The 21571-nt window shown below is 44.9% G+C and overlaps 2 protein-coding genes across 2 annotated transcripts; one reads left to right on the forward strand and one right to left on the reverse strand.

The window, feature by feature from the left end:
* The first annotated feature begins 323 nt into the window (after window positions 1-323).
* rpl23 (ribosomal protein L23) lies at window positions 324-3650 on the forward strand. The gene is made up of 5 exons (XM_042002483.1): window positions 324-422; window positions 1162-1245; window positions 1615-1743; window positions 3023-3136; window positions 3530-3650. Exons 1-5 carry the CDS (start codon window positions 410-412, stop codon window positions 3610-3612), a joined length of 423 nt encoding a protein of 140 aa, XP_041858417.1. The 5' UTR covers window positions 324-409; the 3' UTR covers window positions 3613-3650.
* A 5118-nt stretch (window positions 3651-8768) lies between these two features.
* si:dkey-283b1.7 (von Willebrand factor C domain-containing protein 2-like) lies at window positions 8769-20924 on the reverse strand. The gene is made up of 3 exons (XM_042002469.1): window positions 20480-20924; window positions 19695-19824; window positions 8769-10579 (listed from the first exon to the last, which is right to left on the reverse strand). The coding sequence occupies exons 1-3, from the start codon at window positions 20876-20878 to the stop codon at window positions 10338-10340; spliced, it is 771 nt and encodes a 256-aa protein (XP_041858403.1). The 5' UTR covers window positions 20879-20924; the 3' UTR covers window positions 8769-10337.
* Window positions 20925-21571: the final 647 nt, after the last annotated feature.

The following is a 21571-nucleotide window of genomic DNA, read 5'->3' on the forward strand; positions in this document are numbered from 1 at the left end:
TCTATTGTTTTTGTTTCTATTTCATATGAGTAATGTGCACCTTGTCTTTAGGTGATCAAGGAGAAATGCTCATCTTCTCTTCTCATTCAAATGGACAAAAAGGCACCAGAGGAAGAGTTATTTAACCACTGCTAGATCATGCCTAAAAGACAAAAGACCTTACCTCTTTAAAAGAATGGAAAGTGATAATGTTTTTTCATTTGGCTTTTTTTTAAATCATTTTTCTCGACACACTAGTTTGAAGCGCTAAATGAGTTAATAAATACATAATAATCCCTGAATTCGTGATTGGGATATTTCAGACAGTCCGTGAATGCCGCACGGCTCTTCGTCATGACCCGGATGAACTCGTGTTCAACTTTATTTCCCATAATTCCTTTCTCCGCCTCCCTCTTTCCCTACTGCAGCAATGTCTAAGAGAGGTACGAAACACAGCCTGTGAAATCCATCTTCATCTGCTGTTTTTGCGATACGCTACAGTTAAATATGATGTTTATGTGTGACAGGGGAGCAAAGATGCCACATTTCTCCGACTCGTTTCAAAATTCTTCAAAGCTTAACATATTTAACGACGTCTTTTTTCAGATAGTTGACGGAAGCCATGTTTGGCTGCCAGCGCCATGTAGGCATGCAGCTAATAAAGTTTTAGGCCAAAAAGCTTTTCTTTGAGCTTAGTGGTGAAATTCAGGCACGTTAAAATGCCGTTGTTTCTATAAATTAACCTAAAAATATTGTTTTGCTTTCCACTGTACTAGTGAAGTATATTAGCTGGAGTTAGCTTAGGCTAGCAAGAGAAGGTATTAGGAGCCGGTGCATGTGCAGCGTGTCCTATAGACTGTTAAATTATGAGTAACTCAAATCATTTGTGTGAACGTCTCGGCAGTTATGTGATAAATAAACTCAGTGCGGTTATTAATTTAATCAATTGTTGTCTTAAAGATGGGAGAAATTAGCAAATATTAGCCTTTGCTTGGCATTACTGAAGTTTAGGGCGCATGCGCAGTTTGACAAGCCTGTCTTAAATCTGGATGGTTTTACTCTCTGTTATAGAGCGAGCCGATTGGCATCATCTTATCTCAGACCGGTGTTTATTGAATTTGACAGCTTTTATTTTTTAATGCCCAATGTTTCACTGAGCAAGCGGATTGTGTGTTTTCACAGGACGTGGTGGTTCTTCTGGAGCGAAGTTCCGCATCTCGCTGGGTCTCCCAGTGGGAGCGGTCATCAACTGCGCCGACAACACAGGTACTCTACAGCTCTGCTGTTTAACATGCCAGCTGTAAACACTAAAAACATGTACAGTTTTTGTCAGGAGGGCTGCAGGCTTTTTTTTTTTTTTTTTGCATCTTTGTGACATTTTGTCGGCCCAGTCCTTCTAAAAGCACTTGCTTTGTCTGCTCGGTGGCTGGGTGAGTTGTCGAAGAAGGAAACATTGAAGTCATCACTGTGGGTGAGATGGCAGCGACCTTCTGTGGCTGACTGATCTCAATCAGGGATGAGACAGGCTGTAAAATGCTTAAACCTAAGCAGGAGGGCCTTAGTGTTGTTTAGATGCTGTTAGCTAAGATTCCTATGTCCTGTTCTCACCATGGTGGTCTCTCTTCTGTCCCACAGGTGCTAAGAACCTGTACATCATCTCTGTGAAGGGCATCAAGGGTCGCCTGAACCGTCTGCCTGCTGCAGGAGTGGGTGACATGGTCATGGCCACAGTGAAGAAAGGCAAGCCAGAGCTCAGGAAGAAGGGTAAGTTAAAAAACCAAAATCGCTATGAGCTCAGGTATTTGAAATGACTACACCTGTAAAAATGAGCTGGTTAAAGCTTCTCCCGTTGCCTGTAGTGTTGGGTTTGTCAGCACAGAATACAGCTGTCTTCATGACGGCCGAGTTGTTGCTGCGAGTTTCAAAGCAGTCGGATGTTTTTCTGGCCGCACTGCAGCATCTTCTGTTAAATTTGGTGTTCGCCCAACCTAGAACCAGTTAACTCTCTGGGGTACTGTTGTGGTGAGGAATTGTTTTGTAACTAGTTGTATAAAAACTACCAGACATTACTACATTTTGATGTAAATAGTTTGTAAAAAAAGGACCATTTATATTTGATGTTTGTGTGATTTTAGTTTCTACCTAAAACGACTAAGAAAAGAAATATACCAAACCACACAAGGTAGAAATATAACTTAAATCATAAGTACAATAAACAAGCATATATACCCTCTATCCTTGCTCAGTTTTTGCCTATGAGCTGGATGTTAGTGGGAAGAAGACGGTACACATGTACACAATGCTGAAGTGGTCGTGTGGTGCAGTCCTGGTTGCACCAGAGGCAAACATGTTGGCTTCTGGAAGAATTTTATTCATCACAAGTTGAATGAACAGAACAAAGTTATAATACAGTAGTGAACATAAATGTTTGAATGTGTCTGCATTAAACGAGTGAACCGATCACTGCTGCCAGGTTGTCTTGCAGATGCATCTTTATTTATTTTATCGTGCACCGTTTACGATGTTGTGGTTCACACCGGGCGTGCCGTGAAGGGCAGAGCGAAGCCACGGTGCTCTCGGACCGCGGCCTACTGTGGAAATTTAGGGTTGTTCTCCTGCATGTTTGTTTCTGCTCCATCAAGTAATTCTGTTAAAGTTTTAATGTTGTGGGACTGGGAACGTAACTGTTAGAGCAGTGGTCGCTACTTGAATCAGTGGCCCATTAATGGCTGGTGCAGAAGTCAACAGCAGGTTGTTGGAGAACCTTTTTATTTGTTTGGGGTGTGTTGTACCAAGGAAACACTAAAAACCTGCAGGATGGTAGAGCTCTAGGACCGGAGTTGGTCCTGGGTTAGAGGGTGAAGACTGAGAACCAACATGTGACCCGTTAGCGAACGGCTTCTCCTCCTGCGATCTCGCTTTCTGGTCTCTGCTGTTAAATCATGACAAAGAAGAAGAGCTTGTCTTTACTGTGCTGGTCGTTTCATGGGAACATGAACACGTGTGTTTGGGTGTGACGGGATCCTCTTTCTTCTCTCCACAGTTCATCCTGCGGTGGTGATACGGCAGCGGAAGTCGTATCGGCGAAAAGACGGCGTGTTTCTCTACTTCGAGGACAATGCAGGCGTCATAGTAAACAACAAAGGAGAAATGAAAGGTGGGCGTTTAGATGTATGAAAGGGACCTGATGCAGAGCAGCTGTGTCTTCAGTTCGGAGATTTGTTTCTCAGCCTCGAGTCGAGGGAGATGTAGAAATCATGAACTCAGTTCAGAAAAGAAACGTTTTGGTGAGGTTTGTGTTATAAAATGATGGGGGCGACATGAAATGCATTTTCCCTTCCAAAAGCACTTGCTTTGTCTGCTCAGTGGCTGGGTGAGTTGTCGTAGAAGGGCAGATGGAGTTCATCACTGTGGGTGAGACGGCAGCGACCAGCTGTGGCTGACTGATCTCAATCAGGGATGAGACAAACGAGAATATGTCAGACCTGCCAATGAATCCATCTATACTTGCGTTGTTGACTCTACAGCAACGTCTGTTATCTGTCTGCAGGTTCAGCCATCACAGGTCCAGTTGCCAAAGAGTGTGCTGACCTGTGGCCCAGGATCGCCTCCAACGCTGGCAGCATAGCCTGATGTGGACCTGCACGTTTTCAATAAAAACTGTTAATCCAGCTGTGTGCGCCCTGCTTTTATTTGATGTAGAAAACAGATGATACATGCACGTTACCCCGCTCCAAAACCTGATTTAACCTCTTCATTAGTACCTATACGGTGCACACGCCAGGAATAAACACTCCTAACGTGTAGCTTACAATGACGGTGTTTCTAAGGTGAATGTGGGGCTAGCCCTGGATCCAAACACAGTTCAAACCCCCAGCAGTTCTATGGGAATGTAAGAAAAGCATGAGAACAGCTCTGTCGTCTTTAGAGCTTCTAATTTCTCCACTGCTAGCAAACCCAACCAGTCGTATGAGCAGAGACCGCTGGTTCCAGAGACGTCTCATCACGGTGGGACAAACTCTGGAGCTAGCAGCCAGAAGCAGAAAGCAGGTCTTACTGCTGCTGTTTGTGGGGAAAAGTTTGATTCCAGCTCTGAAAACAGCTGTGTTCTATAACGTGAAGAATGAGAGTATGGTAGTTTCCATGGAGACGGGGGTTTTATAGTGAAGGGGGATTCCTTCCTCATGGTGTTCCTAAGGTGAATGTGGGGCTTTCTCTGGATCCTCCTGACTGACCATTGATAAAGATGTGCATCATCATCATCATCGGCCGATGGCTTTACCTGCGTAACTCCTCTATTAAACACCTGGACACCTGCTCAGGTTACTTTCTACTGCAGCACAGTTCCTCACACTTTCCACATTCCTGGTTCTACTGGGCTGCTATCCTCTGGTTTCACTGAAATTAATGTGGTTTTTACATTTTCTACTGTGTTCCAGGTGAATTTATGCTCAGTAACACACATCCTGACTGACACTTCTGTAATAATCTCACATCTCTGCTTTCTTTTGAAACCCAGATTATACATGGAGCCCTTGTAGTTGTGAACATGTGCTGCGTTTATTTTGGGGATATTGTTTCAAACAGGAAGCAGAAAAACTGGCCTCATGATGGAGAGGATAAATCATTACTGAACATTCAGAACAAAAACCACCAAATCTGACATTTTAACACAGTTCAGTTTCGTATGATTGATGCAGAACTTCACAACGACCACTAGATGGTGGTCTGAAACCTGGAGGTATTTTCTGTAAAAGTTTTATTTTCACCGGAGACAGAAAACACATGGACACCATCTGAGAGAAGAATTTTTTTAGGACAGGCTACAATTAAATAAACCAGCATTTTATTAGTAAAACCACGATGGAAACTTATTTTCTTCAGATACATATAACAAAACGACCTAAATACAGTAGCAATGAAAGGCTGAGGGAGCGTGGCACCATCAGAGACTTGACCCACATACATGAAGTGGAGGTTGCTGTTTGTACGTTACATGGATTGTATGTTAGTCCAGGTAGAGTTCCTTTTTACAGCTCAGTGACCGGCGTGTGCAGACAGATGGAAATCAGCAGGACAACATGTGTTTTTCCTTCTGTCACTGATGGCTGCAACTCCCACTCCATGGCACTCCATCAAAAATATCCTTCCTACACAACAGACCATCGCTGCAGCTAAATAACCAGCGACCCCGTCCTAAACTGCTGGAAATGAAGAATTATCCACCATCATCACTGCACCATGATCAGACCCCTCATCTTCTACACAGGTACAAACATGGCCTTATCTTTTATTACACAACAAATGTTGCTTTGTCTAACGAAGGGTGTTAGGACATTAGATCAGACAGGAAAATTCATTTCATGCTGCACATCAAAGGAATTAAAATCCAAATATATCCTAAAACAATACTGATGTGGGGAAAAGCAGAGATCCCATAAATAAAATGAACAAATGACAGTTTCAAAAAAGTTGGATGCTGTGTAAGATATAAATAAAAACAGAATGCAAAGATTTACCAATCTCACCAACCCATCTTTTAGTCCCCGTAGCAGATAAAAACACATCAGAGGATGAAACTGAGACGTTTCACCATGAGATGAAAATATGAGCTGATAGTGAATCTGATGCAGAACACGTCTGAAAAAAGCTGGAACAAAAAGTACCTGGTACAAACCAGAAACACCTGGAGGAACTTCAGACAACTAACCAGGTTACCTGGCAACAGGTCACTAACATGACTGGTATAAAAGGAGGCAGAGTCTCTCAGATGGAGAGATGGACAGATGTTCACCAATCTGAGACAAACTGGCTCTAAAAATGTTGGAACTATTTTCAGGAAAATGTTCCTCAGACTTTGAAGATCAACCATCTACAGTGTAGAACATCCAACAACTGAAAGAATCAGGAGAAATCTCTGTATGCACAGGACAGAACTGTATGCTGGTGATCTTGCCCCCCCCCCCCCCCCCCCCCCCCCCTGGCAGCACTGCATTATAGCAGACATGATTCTCTACTGGAAATCGCTGCATGGACTCAGAAAGACTTCCAGAAAATCCACTATTTCTGTATTTCTGTGTTCTGTGTTTACGGACGAAGTTAACAGGTTAATGTAGGTCCCGGAGCAGGGCGACGCCTCAAACACTCCTCTAATCACATGATGAACCTTCTTAAACTCGGTTTACTTCCTCAACTGTGTCTCGTTCTTTTGACTTAACCCTTACCCACCCCTGTCCTCATCCATCATCCATTCACCCTTCCCACTTGCATTTGTCCACCCTCCACTTTCCCTCACCTGCTAATCCACCTTCCCTCTCCCTCATCCTTTCTTCCTCCCTCTGTCTGACCTTTGCTTGTCTTTCTTCAATATTCCTTCTTCCTCTTTACAGCCTCCCTTTCTCTCTCATCCCTCTCTGTGTCAATGATGTTATTCGTCCTATCACCCTTCAATTTCGGGACAGGGACTGTAAGCCAGGGTCACAAGTAACTGAGACAGCATTCCCATCGTGAGTCTCCTCCACATGGATGCCAGCCCAGATGTCCCACCTCAACCTCATCTACAACATCCCATATAACTTCATTAAATCGCTAAAATCTCACTGTTGTCAAAGCATGCACAGTTTAAAAGATCTTTCACCAGTACACAACATCTGGAGCATCATGGAAGCAGAAATCCAGCAACCAGGGTCCAGGACTGTAGAGCAGCTAGAATCCTGCATCAGACCAGAACGGGACAACATTCCTCTCCTAAAACTCCAGCAACTGGTCTCCTCACTTCCCAGACGTTTCCAGACATGTTAGAAGAAGAGATGCTACACCATGCTGAACACCACCCTGGAACTACTTTTTACACCGTGCTGAACATCACCCTGGAACTACTTTTTACACCGTGCTGAACATCACCCTGGAACTACTTTTTACACCATGCTGAACATCACCCTGGAACTACTTTTTACACCAGGCTGAACATCACCCTGGAACTACTTTTTACACCGTGCTGAACATCACCCTGGAACTACTTTTTACACCATGCTGAACTTAACCCTGGAACTACTTTTTACACCGTGCTGAACACCACCCTGGAACTACTTTTTACACCATGCTGAACATCACCCTGGAACTACTTTTTACACCGTGCTGAACATCACCCTGGAACTACTTTTTACACCATGCTGAACTTCACCCTGGAACTACTTTTTACACCATGCTGAACATCACCCTGGAACTACTTTTTACACCATGCTGAACACCACCCTGGAACTACTTTTTACACCGTGCTGAACATCACCCTGGAACTACTTTTTACACCATGCTGAACATCACCCTGGAACTACTTTTTACATTGTGCCGAACATCACCCTGGAACTATTTTTTACATTGTGCCGAACATCACCCTGGAACTACTTTTTACACCGAGCTGAACATCACCCTGGAACTACTTTTTACACCGTGCCGAACATCACCCTGGAACTACTTTTTACACCGAGCTGAACATCACCCTGGAACTACTTTTTACATTGTGCCGAACATCACCCTGGAACTATTTTTTACATTGTGCCGAACATCACCCTGGAACTATTTTTTACACCGTGCTGAACATCACCCTGGAACTACTTTTTACACCATGCTGAACATCACCCTGGAACTACTTTTTACACCGAGCTGAACATCACCCTGGAACTACTTTTTACACCGTGCCGAACATCACCCTGGAACTACTTTTTACACCGTGCTGAACATCACCCTGGAACTACTTTTTACACCATGCTGAACATCACCCTGGAACTACTTTTTACACCGAGCTGAACATCACCCTGGAACTACTTTTTACACCGTGCCGAACATCACCCTGGAACTATTTTTTACACCGTGCTGAACATCACCCTGGAACTACTTTTTACACCGTGCCGAACATCACCCTGGAACTACTTTTTACACCGAGCTGAACATCACCCTGGAACTACTTTTTACACCGTGCCGAACATCACCCTGGAACTACTTTTTACACCGTGCCGAACATCACCCTGGAACTACTTTTTACAGAAGTTTTATTGCCATCTGATTAAAAATTAGCTCATATTTTCCATCAAAAGGTAAAATTTCTCAGTTTCTGCATCAGATTTGTTGTTTATGTTCTACTGGAAATAAAATTTTAGTTGATGAGATTTATAAACCATTGCATTGTTTTTTTTTTTAAATTTACATTTACCCAGCTTACACCACTTTTTCAGTTGGGGTGGTGATTTTAGCCAAGAATTTAGTGGTTTTACTACTATGAGATGTCCGAAGAGTTCAAATGATTCTAAAAAACCCACTTCTGTCACCGTCTGTTCACCCTGCTGCAGTTTGGTTGGCCATGCAGAACTGTGGTACTTCAGCTGTTTAATTTCTCTGACTCATAGGCAGGATATCTTGTTATTTTGTGGTCTGAAATGGTCATTTTGGCTGAATAACAATTGAATTTGGAATGATGACTCCATATCCCAAACAGGAGCATGTAGCTTTCACAGTGACATCTGTAGTGGGAGGAGTTAGTTGATCCTCACAAACCTCACAAAATGAAGTTTTGTAATAAAAGAAGAGAAAATATTTACTGACAGATCATATTTTAGTCTGGACCGAGTTGGTGAACAGAGTTAGTTACAGACAGATGAATTACCTCTGAAATACTGTTATGAAGTCTCAGTCATGTGGTATGACATCGTGTGGGTTTCTGAATGTTATTCTAACCATACGTCTGTTTTTATCTGCTACTCTAATTACTACACACTAGGAATGTTCATCACAAGTTTGATCACAAAACACTTTTTATATTGATTCAGGGGATAAAATCTGATTAAATTCCAGATCAATATGACACAATATCACATGCTGATTTAACACAATCACTTCCATTTATATCAAATCAAAAATCAACTAAATATTAACGTTTTCAACATATTTTCAATTTAGATCAATATCACTGAATCATTGATCAATAAAATGATACACAATGATACACTGATACACTACAAAGTACCTCTGAGTTTTCCTTATATTTCATAACTCTGCGTTGTTGTGAAACAGTCTCAAATGTGTTCAACCAAGTATGGGTGCATTTATGCTCACTTGACATATGTACATACAGTAGGTGGCTTGCTGGGTCCCCCCAAAATGGTGGCGAAAGCCACAGTGACGTCATGCGTGCATTCTCAATAGTTGTTATGTAATACATCCACTAGAGGGCAGCGCAGAGTTCTAGAGTTAGAGTTCATTTCTAAATTCTGACATCCGTTTCAATGGAGGAGGAGGGAGGGGGAGATCATCATAATGTACAGTCTCTGAATGAGATTAAAAGAGGCTGTGCAGAAGATAGCAATGGCCTTTTCTTTGTTCCTCTTGCTGGTTGCTGAGCTCAGCACAGCCCCCATGGTGACGCTAGGTATTTAACAGTGACTGTGAATGATCCCTGACTGTACATGTAGAGGATTGTTCGACTGGAGGAAAGTTAGCTCCTGATACTACAATGAACAGAGTTTGGGTTATCCTTCCACCAATCTTTGACTGTTATACATAATTTCCATCTGGAAATGTCTGCTTCTTGACTGATTCTGTTCTGGGACTACAAAGTTCAACAGCCTTTTATACCAGTATACATTGGTACCCACTTCTAGAGGAACTGACATGAGCCCCGTTTCCACTGAGCGGTTCGATTAAAGCCGGTGTGGTCCGGTACGCTATTTTGTGTTTCATTATAAAAGGGACCCATACAACCGAACAATACCGCACCACTTATAGACCCCCTTCAGTTGTAGGTCCATAGGAAAATGCTACAGTACGTTTAGGACGGAGCTACTGGCATCTAACGATAAATTCCATTGACTGGCAGACAGAAAAATGTCACTGCCCAAGACAAAAGCAAGTACAAAACAAACACAACGTTGCCGTTCAGTTCATGGTTCAGTTTGATGTTGAAGAGATAATAGAAAAAGGATGCCTGCAAACAGTAAGGTCTGGTCGTACAATGCCGCATGTATTATTTGTACATAGAGTCAAAAGCCAAGCAGAACAAAAACCAGCTGCTGACTGACCACCATTGTTGTTTGTAGCATCACGTTTGTTGTCGTCACACCAGTATGATGCCACGCTAGGCATTTGGTCTAAACACCGTATGCCCAGTGGTTGTCTGACTTGCAGTGGGAACACTCACCTGGATTGGCTGGACCATTCTAGATCTTCTGAACCACACTGGCCCAGACCAAACCGCTTAGTGGAAATGGGGCTTTGCATAATATTCTTTACCTCTAATGGACTTGACACACATTAGTATCTGAAAAGCAGCTCTGCCTCTTTGAGTCCTTTATCGAATTACCTCCAGTTTATGGTATCAAATCTAGTCTGGGGATGAAAGGCCTTCCCCCTCTTCCCCTGCTATTCTCGTCACTGGGGGTCTCGGTACGGGTGCTCGTTGTCGGGCTGGGCAGGGGGCGCTGTTCGCAGGTGGCCTGGGGGTGTGTGTGCCATGTTCCGTCCCGGTAGGTACAGTAGCATACTGTTCGCTCATTGATGTTCACGCGCTCCCCTGCTGGGATCACCCTGCTCCCAACAAAGCAGTTTGGACCTGAAAGGACAGAATGGCAGCAGTCTTTAGTTGATGTCTGTTCCCTCATCCAGTGTTGCAACTTAGCCACTTAGCCAAATACACTGCTCAAAAAAATAAAGGGAACACTTAAACAACACATTGTAACTCCAAGTCAATCACACTCCTATGAAATCAAACTGTCCACTTAGGAAGCAACACTGATTAACAATCAGTTCCACATGTTGTTGTGTAAATGAAATAGACAACAGGTGGAAATTATAGGCAATTAGCAAGACACCCCCAATAAAGGAGGGTTCTACAGGTGGTGACCACAGACCACTTCTCATGTCCTGCTTTCTGGCTGATGTTTTGGTGACTTTTGAATGCTGGCGGTGCTTTCACTCTAGTGGTAGCATGAGACGAAGTCTACAACCCACACAAGTGGCTCAGGTAGTGCAGCTCATCCAGGATGGCTCATCAATGCAAGCTGTGGCCAGAAGGTTTGCTGTGTCTGTCAGCGTCGTCTCCAGAGCATGGAGATGCTACCAGGAGACAGGCCAGTACATCAGGAGACGTGGAGGAGGCCGTAGGAGGCAACAACCCAGCAGCCAGACGCTACCTCCGCCTTTGTGCAAGGACGAACAAGAGGAGCCCTGCCAGAGCCCTGCAACATGACCTCCAGCAGGCCACAGATGTGCATGTGTAGCTCTAACGGTCAGAAACAGACTCCATGAGGGAGGTATGAGGGCCCGACGTCCACAGATGGGGGTTGTGCTTACAGACCAACACCATACAGGACGTTTGGCATTTACCAGAGAAAACACCAAGATTGGCAACTTGGCCACTGGCGCCCTGTGTTCTTCACAGATGAAATCAGGTTCACACTGAGCACATGTGACAGACATGACAGAGTCTGGAGACTCCGTGGAGAACGTTCTGCTTCCTGCAACATCCTCCAGCATGACCGGTTTGGCAGTGGGCCAGTAATGGTGTGGGGTAGCATTTCTTTGGGGGGCCACACAGCCCTCCATGTGCTCGCCAGAGGTAGCCTGACTGCCATTAGGTACCGAGATGAGATCCTCAGACCCCTTGTGGGACCATATGCTGGTGCGGTCAGCCCTGGGTTCCTCCTAATGCAAGACAATGCTAGACCTCATGTGGCTGGAGTATGTCAGCAGTTCCTGCAAGACAAGGGCAAAGGGCAATGGGTTGTTTCACACTTCTGTTTCCTGGGCACCATGAGCCAGTGTACGGGCTGGCTGCGCTGATAAGGGTGCTGCTGTCCCTGGGGGATGCTCAGTCCGCTACCTTTGGGTGGGCTGTGGTGGTGTGTGGGTAGGGGCTGGATTCTGGGCTCGCTATCCACTAGTCCACCGGGGGCGTCTCCCTTATCTCCCTCAGAGTATGGTGGGAGTGTTAAGCGTGATGTGGGCATGTGGGCATGTGAGAGTGAGTGTTTGTGGGTACAGCGCAGGGGAGCATGTGACTGAGGGGTTACGAGGTGGATGGATGGGGATAAAAGGTGGATGGGGTGGAAGGGTGTAGGGGAATCATTAACATGCGCAAATAGAGAAAGAAGCCCTAGCAATAATTTTTAGAGTAAAGAAGTTTCACAAGTACCTCTATGGCAGAAGGTTTGCTCTCATCACAGATCACAAACCTTTCTTGGCAATCCTGGGCCCCAAGGCATCTATTCCTACATTTGCTGTACTGAAAGTGCAAAGGTGGACGCTTATATTGATGGCGAATACATATGACATAGATGATTAAAGATCTGCAGATCACACAAATGCAGATACTCTGTCCAGACTGCCAAAAAGGAACAAAGACAGCACTGCAGAGGAAGGGAACATTTTCCATTTCTCACTGATGAAGGAGTTACCTTTTAGAGCCAGCAACGTAGCACAAAGCACAGCCAAAGATCCCATTTTCAGCCAAGTGAAGGACTTTGTGTTCAATTGATCGCCACACTACATAACGGAAGAGACACTCAAGCCATTCTTTAGCCGGAAAACAGAGCTGTCCGTGGAACAAGGATGTGTGCTCTGGGCAATGAAGGTTAAAGTTCATGCTGTTTACAGAGAAAAGCTACTCAAAGACCTACACCAGGGTCACCCTGGCATCTGTCTTATAAAAGCTTTAGCAATGAGTTATATGTGGTGGCCACAGCTACATAAGGATGTGGAAGTGTTTCTGCAGTGCATGCCAAGCAGTGAGACAGCTTCCTACAGCTCCAACACTTTTTAGCTGGATTAAACCAAATCTGGCCAAAACAGCTGGGAAAAAGCAACAGAAGCAAAAAAACTTGGTCATGTTACTTAGTTGGTTAATGATGGTGTGAGAGAATGCACTATCCACATTGATCACCTCTTACTTTCTCATGAATAAGCTGCGGAGCACCAAAACTCAACTCAATCTCACTGTTCTGTAGACAGATCTGGATCCATCACTCCCAAAGGAAACAGACAGAACAAAATCAGGGAGCGGAGAGTGGGTTGGCACACACAGGCAGAAATGATTGACAGACAGCAGCTCGGCTCACTGGCAAGATGCAAAGCGAGATTCACAAACCAGCTACGCCACAGAGCGTCTTTGAGGTGGAAGATTTTCCCTCCAGAATCTCCTCAGCTACACATGAACCAGGTGGTCCTGAACGTATCAGTGTTAGCCATTAGCGCTGTTAGCTGCCTGTTAGCTGCCTGTCAGCAGCTCCAGCAGCTCTGGAAAGCTGTGGAGACTCGCGACAGGTTGTGGCAGCTGCAGGAAGAGCTGCTGGAAGTTGCTGCTGCTACGATTTGAGCTGCTGTCTGTCGCCTGATGAGGATCAGCAGGTAAAGAATGAAGTCCGGTGTTACTTTTACACCCTCAGAAGCACAAATGCATTGCAGGAATATTTCATCAGAAACTCTGTGAAAGAATAGAAGTCTGAAACTAGCAGATCTACACCAGATAAGTTCATGTCCCTTCATATGCGTTGGTGGGCGTGGCTTTTTATGCCTGCAAGGTGAGGACCCGCTTACCTGCATCTGGAGGGAGGAGCTGTGGGGTTTTTAAAGTTTTCTCGTGATGTAGATAACCTCTCTATGTCACGAGAAATATAACCTGGTTTTACTCTGTAGAGGGCGCTATGAGCCATTTATTTACCCACAAAATCCCATTTTTAAAATAAATTAAAAAATACCAATTTTATCAACAGTATGTGTGATTTTCATCACAATTAAGTAGTGTTATTTACAGCTCAAAATTTTTTTGGGTGCGCTACCCCTTTAAAGTTTAAGGGGGTAACAAAAGTTAAGATGGAGTGTAGTGAATTTTCATGTTTAATGTTCTAATGCTCCTCACTGCCACCTGCTGGTCGTGCTGTGCAACGATGTGGGACGTCTATTCTGAGAGTATGCTGAGAAGTGAAGATGGATTCCGCCACACACTGTCTGTTGTCCGTCTGAGTTATTAATCCCCATACCAGAATATTACAGGAACTGGGTCATGTAGTGCTAAGTAGCCTTCATACGAGGTTCTCTTTGAGCATCTTTATAGTTTATTTTCAGCTCCAATGTGAAAATCTTGATTAACTGCATTGATCTTTGTCCATCTGGTCTATTTCCCATCAGCTTAATCTGAAATATGCATGACATTTTCCTGAAAACAATAAATGTAAACAACCTGATTCTGGTTCTATTTGCATCCCTCACTAACAGATGGGGGTTCCTTTATTTGGCAGCTACCTGTGAAACAAAAACCAACACCAGTCAGTGGGAACACAGGAAGTACACTTCATCTGATGCCAGATCCAAACACAGATGACGTGAGGGAATTTGGAAGCAAAAAAAAAAAAAAAAATGATGCACAAACCAAACCATCTGTCCCACTGTCTGTCCAGCAGTGGATGGTACAACTATAAGACAAGATAAGGCAATGCAAGTTCATTTGTATGGCTCATTTCATGTACAAGACATTGCAAAGTGATAGTAAAACATTAAAAGCATCACATTGCTGGAAGCAATAACAAGTGCATTGAAAACAAACTTTAAAAGAAATAAAATAAATAAAAACAGAAAGAAAAAGATAAAATACAAGAAATAAAGTTCCAGTGTGAGGAATTAACAGTTGTTTTGATAAAAAGCAGCAAACTACTGAGCTGCTTTTCTTTTTCAGAAATAAAGCATATCATAGTATTGCATTATCTCTGCTGCTATTTCTGTATACAAACCAACACACACACACACACACACACACACACACACACACACACACACACACACACACATCAATCCCCCTGATGTTTGAGAGGGACTTAAATGCAACGAAAGCACGCATGACATAACAGGGATGGATCTGTAAGCTCCAGGCGGTTTAAAGTGACGTAACCATAGCTACACACACATTACCACAATGATGACACATACACGTAAATCTCCATCCCTCACACTCGTGTGACGTAGATCCTTTTTACATCCTATACATTTTAGCAAAATGTCAAAAGAATGACATGCACCAACATCCTCGTTTTATTCATGTTTCTACATACATACAAACTGTATCTTACATTTAATTTAAATGAGAAGGTGGATCACTTTCAGTATGACATTTATTATTTACAGATGGAACTCTGAGGTCAAACCTGTTTGGCAAGACTTGCCGATTCAAAGGTGAAGTGTGTAACAAAATCAATAGCCAGTGACAGAAAAATGTAAACTGTCATTAAAAACAGCTTCTATTGGTATCTCAGGATTTCCGCTACATGTAAATGACTGTGGCACACCACCATAGCAAAATAAAAGCCTACATGCCTGTTTTTGTTAGATTTTACAAATGAACCTTATAATGTCTTATGTTTTTATCAAGCGGCAACCTCTGCCTGTAAAATGTGAAGCCTATGCGGAAGTGCAAAAAAATTGCAAGGCCCCCCACATCCACTAGGGGCTGGCTCCAAAACAGGAGTCAATCCCCATAGACTCCCATGTTAAAAAGACCAACTTCACAGCAGAAATAAACATGTTTAAAGCCTGGTACAAAAAGTTTACCTTCATGACAGCTGTGAGGGGGGTGAATTTTTTTCTAACTCATCCGTTTATATATTATACCGGCATAATTAGGGGCGTGTTCTTTTGATTGACAGGTATCCAATATCCAAGGAAAGAAGGGAGAGTGCAACACAACCGCGGTTTTTAGCCGGCTAACAGTGCGCCTTAGTTTTAGCCCGCCTACCTCCATTAGCTGGTTAGCTACCATTAGATCCGAGTTGGCCAGGTTAGCTCTTAGCTACAGGCAGCTTGGAGTTTGATGGGTGTCAATCATCCACCCCCACCTTCACAGCCCCCCTCTCAGCTCCACCTCTTTGCCCATTTTTGGATTTTCCGGGAATGACGACACGTGACGCTGCCAAGATGGTGATGGTAGGAACCGCCCAACGAGCTTCAATTCAGACTTCCCTCTCCCCGGCCACATTTACCAGCTCATCCGGGTGAATCCCGAGGCGTTCCCAGGCCAGAGATGTAGTCCATCCAGCATGTCCTGGGTCTTCCCCGGGGCCTCTTTCCTGTGGGACGTGCCCGGAACACCTCACCAGGGAGGCGTCAAGGAGGCATCCTAACCAGATGCCCGAGCAACCTCATCTGGCTCCTCTCGATGTGGAGGAGCAGCGGCTCTACTTTGAACCCCTCCTGGATCACCGAGCTTCTCACCCTATCTCTAAGAGAGAGCCTGGCCCTGCAGAGAAAACTCATTTCGGCCGCTTGTATTCGCGATCTTGTTCTTTCGGTCACTACCCTCAGCTCATGGCCATAGGTGAGGGTAGGAACGTAGATCGACCGGTAAATCGAGAGCTTTGCCTTTTGGCTCAGCTCCTTCTTCACCTCGACAGACCGATGCAGCGTCCGCATCACTGCAGACGCGGCACCCATCCGCCTGTCCATCTCCCGCTCCATCCTTCCCTCACTCGTGAACAAGACCCCGATATACGTGAACTCCTCCACTTTGGGCAGGACCCTATTGCAGATCCGGAGAGAGCATTCCACCCTTTTCCAGCTCAGGACCATGGTCTCGGACTTGGAGGTGCTGATTCTCATCCCAGCTGCTTCACATTCGGCTGCGAATCGCTCAGGTGAGAGCTGAAGATCACGGCCCGACGAAGCCAACAGAACCACATCATATGGAAAGAGCAGAGACCCAATCCTGAGGCCACCAAACTGGATCCCCTCAACACCTCGGCTGCGCCTAGAAATTCTGTCCATAAAGGTTATGAACAGAATCGGTGACAAAGGGCAGCCTTGGCGGAGTCCAACCAGCACTGGAAATGATTCTGATTTACTGCTGGCATTGCGGGCCAAGCTCTGACACTGGTCATACAGGGACCGGACAGCTTGTACAAGCGGGTCCGACACTCCGTACTCCCAGAGTACTCCCCACAGGAGTCCCCGGGGGACACAAAGCACATGTAGATTGATTGGGCAAACTCCCATGCCCCCTCAAAGACCCTGAAGAGGGTGTAGAGCTGGTCCACTGTTCCACGACTGGCACACTGCTCCTCCTCAATCCGAGGTTCAACTATCCAACGGACCCTCCTCTCCAGCACCCCTGAATAGACCTTACCGGGGAGGCTGAGGAGTGTGATCCTCCTGTAGTTGGAGCACACCCTCCGATCCCCCTTTTTGAAGAGGGGGACCACCACCCCAGTCTGCCAGTCCAGGGGAACTGTCCCCGATGACCACGCGATGCTGCAGAGGCGTGTCAGCCAAGACAGCCCTACAGCATCCAGAGCCATAAGAAACTCTGGGCAGACCCCCCGGAGCCTTGTCAACGAGGAGCTTTTTTTAACCATCTCAGCGACCAGCGAGAGATGGGAGAACCAGCAGCAGCTACCCCAGACTCTGCTTCCTCATTGGAAGACGTGTTGGTGGGATTGAGAAGGTCTTCGAAGTATTCCCTCCACCGCCTTACAATGTCCCGAGTCAAGGTCAGCAGCCCCCATCCCCACTGTACACAGTGTTGACGGAGCACTGCTTTCCCCTCCTGAGCCACCGGATGGTGGACCAGAATCTCCTCGAAGCCGTCCGGAAGTCATTCTCCATTCTCTCTCATTCTCTGTCGTGGCGGTAACCCCTGAACTCATTGGTGGACACCGGCAGTAAGGGTTGCCGTCAAGCTGAAGAAGGAGTGCTATCGGGCCTTTTTGGCCTGTGGGACTCCAGAGGCAGCTGATGGGTATCGGTGGGTCGCTAAGGCAAAAACTCTGGCATGGGAGGAGTTTGAAGAGGCCAAGGCTAAATTATGTTTGTCTTAAATAAATAATTTATTCATAAAAGTTTTAAGTTGTGATAACTTGTGCAAAGCCCTCTCCCACAGTTTCACAAAATCATGGAGGAATCCATGTATCTAACCACTTTACTAGAACAAATCTAATGGTAAATGGTAATCGTACATAGAAATGTAATGTTTTTATTCTCTTAGAATAAGCCGTTATTATCTACTTGACGAGGGTCAACATACATGGCAGCTGCCACATTTGTGCCACCAATTTTACTACAGTGTCTCTGAATGGACAAAAGAACTGGGTTTGTGAAGTTTTAGCAGTGCAGCACCGACTCAGTTTGATAGGTGCTAGAGCACCGTTTGTGATGAGTAACACCTTAAACGCACCAAAAGTAGTTAGCTAGTAGTGCAGTCGTCGCTTCACCTGAAGCCAATCACAGATGAAAACATGGCCACTCATGGCCAATGTCCATTCACAACTGTACTTGGTATTTGAAGTAATTTCTGTCAGTCATTCTTATACACCGTAGACTATGAAAAAAAACTGTAATATTGCAGTTTTTTACTGTATTTTTTAAATATGAGGAAATATCAGAGGTCACAGAAACAGACAGTACATATATATATGATAGGGATAATTTAATATAATGCCAACTGTAGACTCCCATGCCTTTAAGATCCACTTATGCGTTGACTTTGTGGATGCAGCTGTTTTCATTTTTGGTCATTTTCATTGGGATTTTTGGGGCTCAGTGGCTGATGCCTTTCATGGGTTTGGCTTAACCTGCACGGCTGCACAGTGGTGTGGTGGTTACGGCAGCCTCACAGCAAGAAGGTCGGCTGGGGGAGGTTCAAACCTTGAGGTCTTTCTGTGTGGAGTATGCATGTTCTCCCTGTGTATGCGTGGGTTCTCCCTGGGTGTGTGTGTTAATAGTTGTTGGCCCTGTGATGGACTGGTGACCTGTCCAGGTGTACCCTGCCCCTCACCTGTTACCAGCTTACCTTTAATGGACTAAGCAGCACAGAGAATGAATGAACGAATGGCTTAACCAGCACGGGGTTGGGATAGCTACTTCATAGCTGGTGTTTTGGAACCAAAACACAGGGACGTCAGAGGATTTAGCAATGGACACCGTTGCACTTTGCAGACTACAACCTGAAAGAAATGTGCACAAAATTATGGCTTTATTATTAACTTTTTATTATTTTTTTACCCTAAAAGATCCATGCCCCTTCATTTTGGTAAAGCCTCTTTCCACTGGCAAACGCTTTTCTCCTCACGGCTCACCTCACCAGCTGGTGGTAAAGGAGCGGACCCAGTCAGTGTGTGCAGCTACACACATAAACGACCAGGAGACGCAGCAACGGCGAGTCCAGAGAAAACAGAAAAGTTTTAATCTGGAACCACAAACATTTTCCCTCACTGAGATAAAAGACAAGACCGTTATGAGTAATGTTCATCATAGCCAGAATAAATGAGCAGCTAGAATCAGGTGAAGGAGGCGGAAACACGACATCCAGCAGCCTGAGATTAGTGTCCATTACTGTTAGTAATTTCTTCCGTTATATGTTTCCATTTCATTCATAGTCAGATCTAATATTCGGTTTTATTATGAATAAATGACGGATGGATTTGAAATTCCATTAAAGCATAATTGAACATTTTTTTCAAAAGTAACAAAATAGTTGCTTTTCTGGGTAATTCATTACTTTTTTAATGCTGTAACTCTGTTACTAATGCTGTTACTCTTTGCAAGAAGTAACTAGTAACTATAATTAACTACTTTTCTAAAGTAACATGCCCAACGCTGTCTGTTAATTGGTTATCCCCAAACCACATCCCACACTTGTGAAAAGCATGCTACACCCCTGGGTTCATCCATGAAAAAACGGACAGTCTTACCAGTCTTACAGATGGGACAGCAGTGGTTGGGTTCGTAGGTGGGGTTCACGCAGTGCGGGGCTGGGCAGTCTGAAATGCTGCAGTACACCTCTCTGTTGGCCTCGCAGCGACATCGCTCACACCTCGACAGCTGAAACACAGAGTTTAAGTTTTACAAATGCTTTGCGAAGTGAAGATAACAGACCCAGGAAGGTTTGTTCTGCTGGTTTTGGATCTTTACTCAGAACCAATGTGGCTGATTGTGATGGCAGGAAAAACAAGAGCATAAACATCAAAACTGTGAGCTGAAATAAGCTAAAACACTCCAGAGATCAACCCTATAGATGCTTTTTCACTGTTAAAGAAGAAGAGTACCTTTAAATGTTCAAAATACGTTTTCATACCACTCAAAGCAAAAGATCACATCCCCAACACACACTAAATACTGCAGTTTAGTGTTTGACCTGAAGGACATCTACTGCAACATGCCGAAGAGGAAGGTTTTTAATTAAAGATGTTATATAATTTTCTCCCGGTTTTTATAGGAGCACTAATAAGTTTTCAGCTTTTTAAAAAGTAGTGGACTTTTCTGTCTTTTTCATGCAAAACTTAATAAACAAAAAAGTTAAAAAGGTAAATAAACTGACTACGAGTTCACTGAACAGCCGCTACGGAAGCAGTAAGATGATCCAGTGTGCGTAAATTTGAAATGGCGCGCGATCACTGCGCAGTTTCCTCGTGAAACACCGCTGGATCTGTGTGAACTTAACGGGACACGGTTCGAAAGAAGTTTGGATCTTTCTCACCCGGAACTCCTCCAGGAGTCTGTACGTCTTCCCCCCGTAGAAACAGACTCTGGCCATGGCCTCACACACCGGACAGCACGACTTGTACCTGATCCGCGTGCACCGGGGGTGGATGCGGGGACACTTGGGTCGGATGCACACGGGTCCGTCGACGGTACACGTGCACGGACAGGCCGTGGGGCTCGGGTAGTACACTTCTCCGATGCCGTACACGAAGCCGTGGTCGTCGATGCACCACTTCCCCCGGTAGTCCCCGAACTCGTAGTCCAGCTCGGTTTTGGTGGAGTATTCCGCCGCCGCCACGAGCTGCGCCACGCGCCCCGGTCCGCGCCGCACCGGGAATGGAAGCAACAGCGAGGCGAGCGCGATGGAGAGGAGGCTGATCGCGCGGGTCACCATGGTGAACGGGTTACTCCGAAAAAACCGTGTGCGTTCGGTGCGCTCCGGCCTGCGTCTCCTCCCCCTGCCACGGGCGCCCCTGACGGTGCGTGCGCGTCAGCCCAGTTCAGTCCAGTTTATCTCAGCATCAGCAAAACTGCTCTGAGATTTGATCTCAGTGATGTTGACGTTACTAAACCTACAACTTTTTAAAAACTCCTACCTGCCACTCCATCTGTTTGTAAGTTTAATGGTTCCATCCCCAATTTTCCAGGTCAAAATCCAAGTTTATCCTCAAGTTCACAGTCCGTTTTTCAGGGACACAACACACACTCAGCTTTGCATCCCACAACTTCCTGAAAAACGTGGCTCCATTTGAAGAGGAAATGAACAGTTTTTCAAAAGTTTTTCCATTTAATGAAGCATTTTCAAGACAAAGAACAAAATCCACTCAACACTATTTTTCTTACTTTTTCTTCTAAGTTTTCAGCTCACCTTGATTTTCCCATTTTAAATAAACGTTTCAGACTTCGTTTCTGTCACCAAAACACACTCTTGGTTGCAAACTAGTTGAATTCAACATTGCAGGCTGTGCCTTCATGTTGGAAAATGGAGTTTCACAGCTGGTCTTGTTTTGAACGATCACCATCAGGTATCAGATGCTGGATGCTGAAACCATTTTCTTTAAACCAGTTATGGATCTAAATATTAGAT

Source organism: Melanotaenia boesemani, chromosome 2, assembly GCF_017639745.1.
Source record: "Melanotaenia boesemani isolate fMelBoe1 chromosome 2, fMelBoe1.pri, whole genome shotgun sequence".
NCBI lineage: Eukaryota > Metazoa > Chordata > Actinopteri > Atheriniformes > Melanotaeniidae > Melanotaenia > Melanotaenia boesemani.

What these genes read in the sequence shown, in the direction of transcription:
- rpl23 (XM_042002483.1), top strand. An exon ending in CAACTGCGCCGACAACACAG is followed by an intron (nt 1,246 to 1,614) that starts GTACTCTACAGC and finishes TCTGTCCCACAG; the next exon opens with GTGCTAAGAACCTGTACATC. An exon ending in CAACAAAGGAGAAATGAAAG is followed by an intron (nt 3,137 to 3,529) that starts GTGGGCGTTTAG and finishes ATCTGTCTGCAG; the next exon opens with GTTCAGCCATCACAGGTCCA.
- si:dkey-283b1.7 (XM_042002469.1), bottom strand. Translation starts at nt 20,878, where the DNA reads ATGGTGACCCGCGCGATCAGCCTCCTCTCCATCGCGCTCGCCTCGCTG. An exon ending in GACTCCTGGAGGAGTTCCGG is followed by an intron (nt 19,825 to 20,479) that starts GTGAGAAAGATC and finishes TCTGTGTTTCAG; the next exon opens with CTGTCGAGGTGTGAGCGATG. An exon ending in CTGTCCCATCTGTAAGACTG is followed by an intron (nt 10,580 to 19,694) that starts GTAAGACTGTCC and finishes CTGTCCTTTCAG; the next exon opens with GTCCAAACTGCTTTGTTGGG.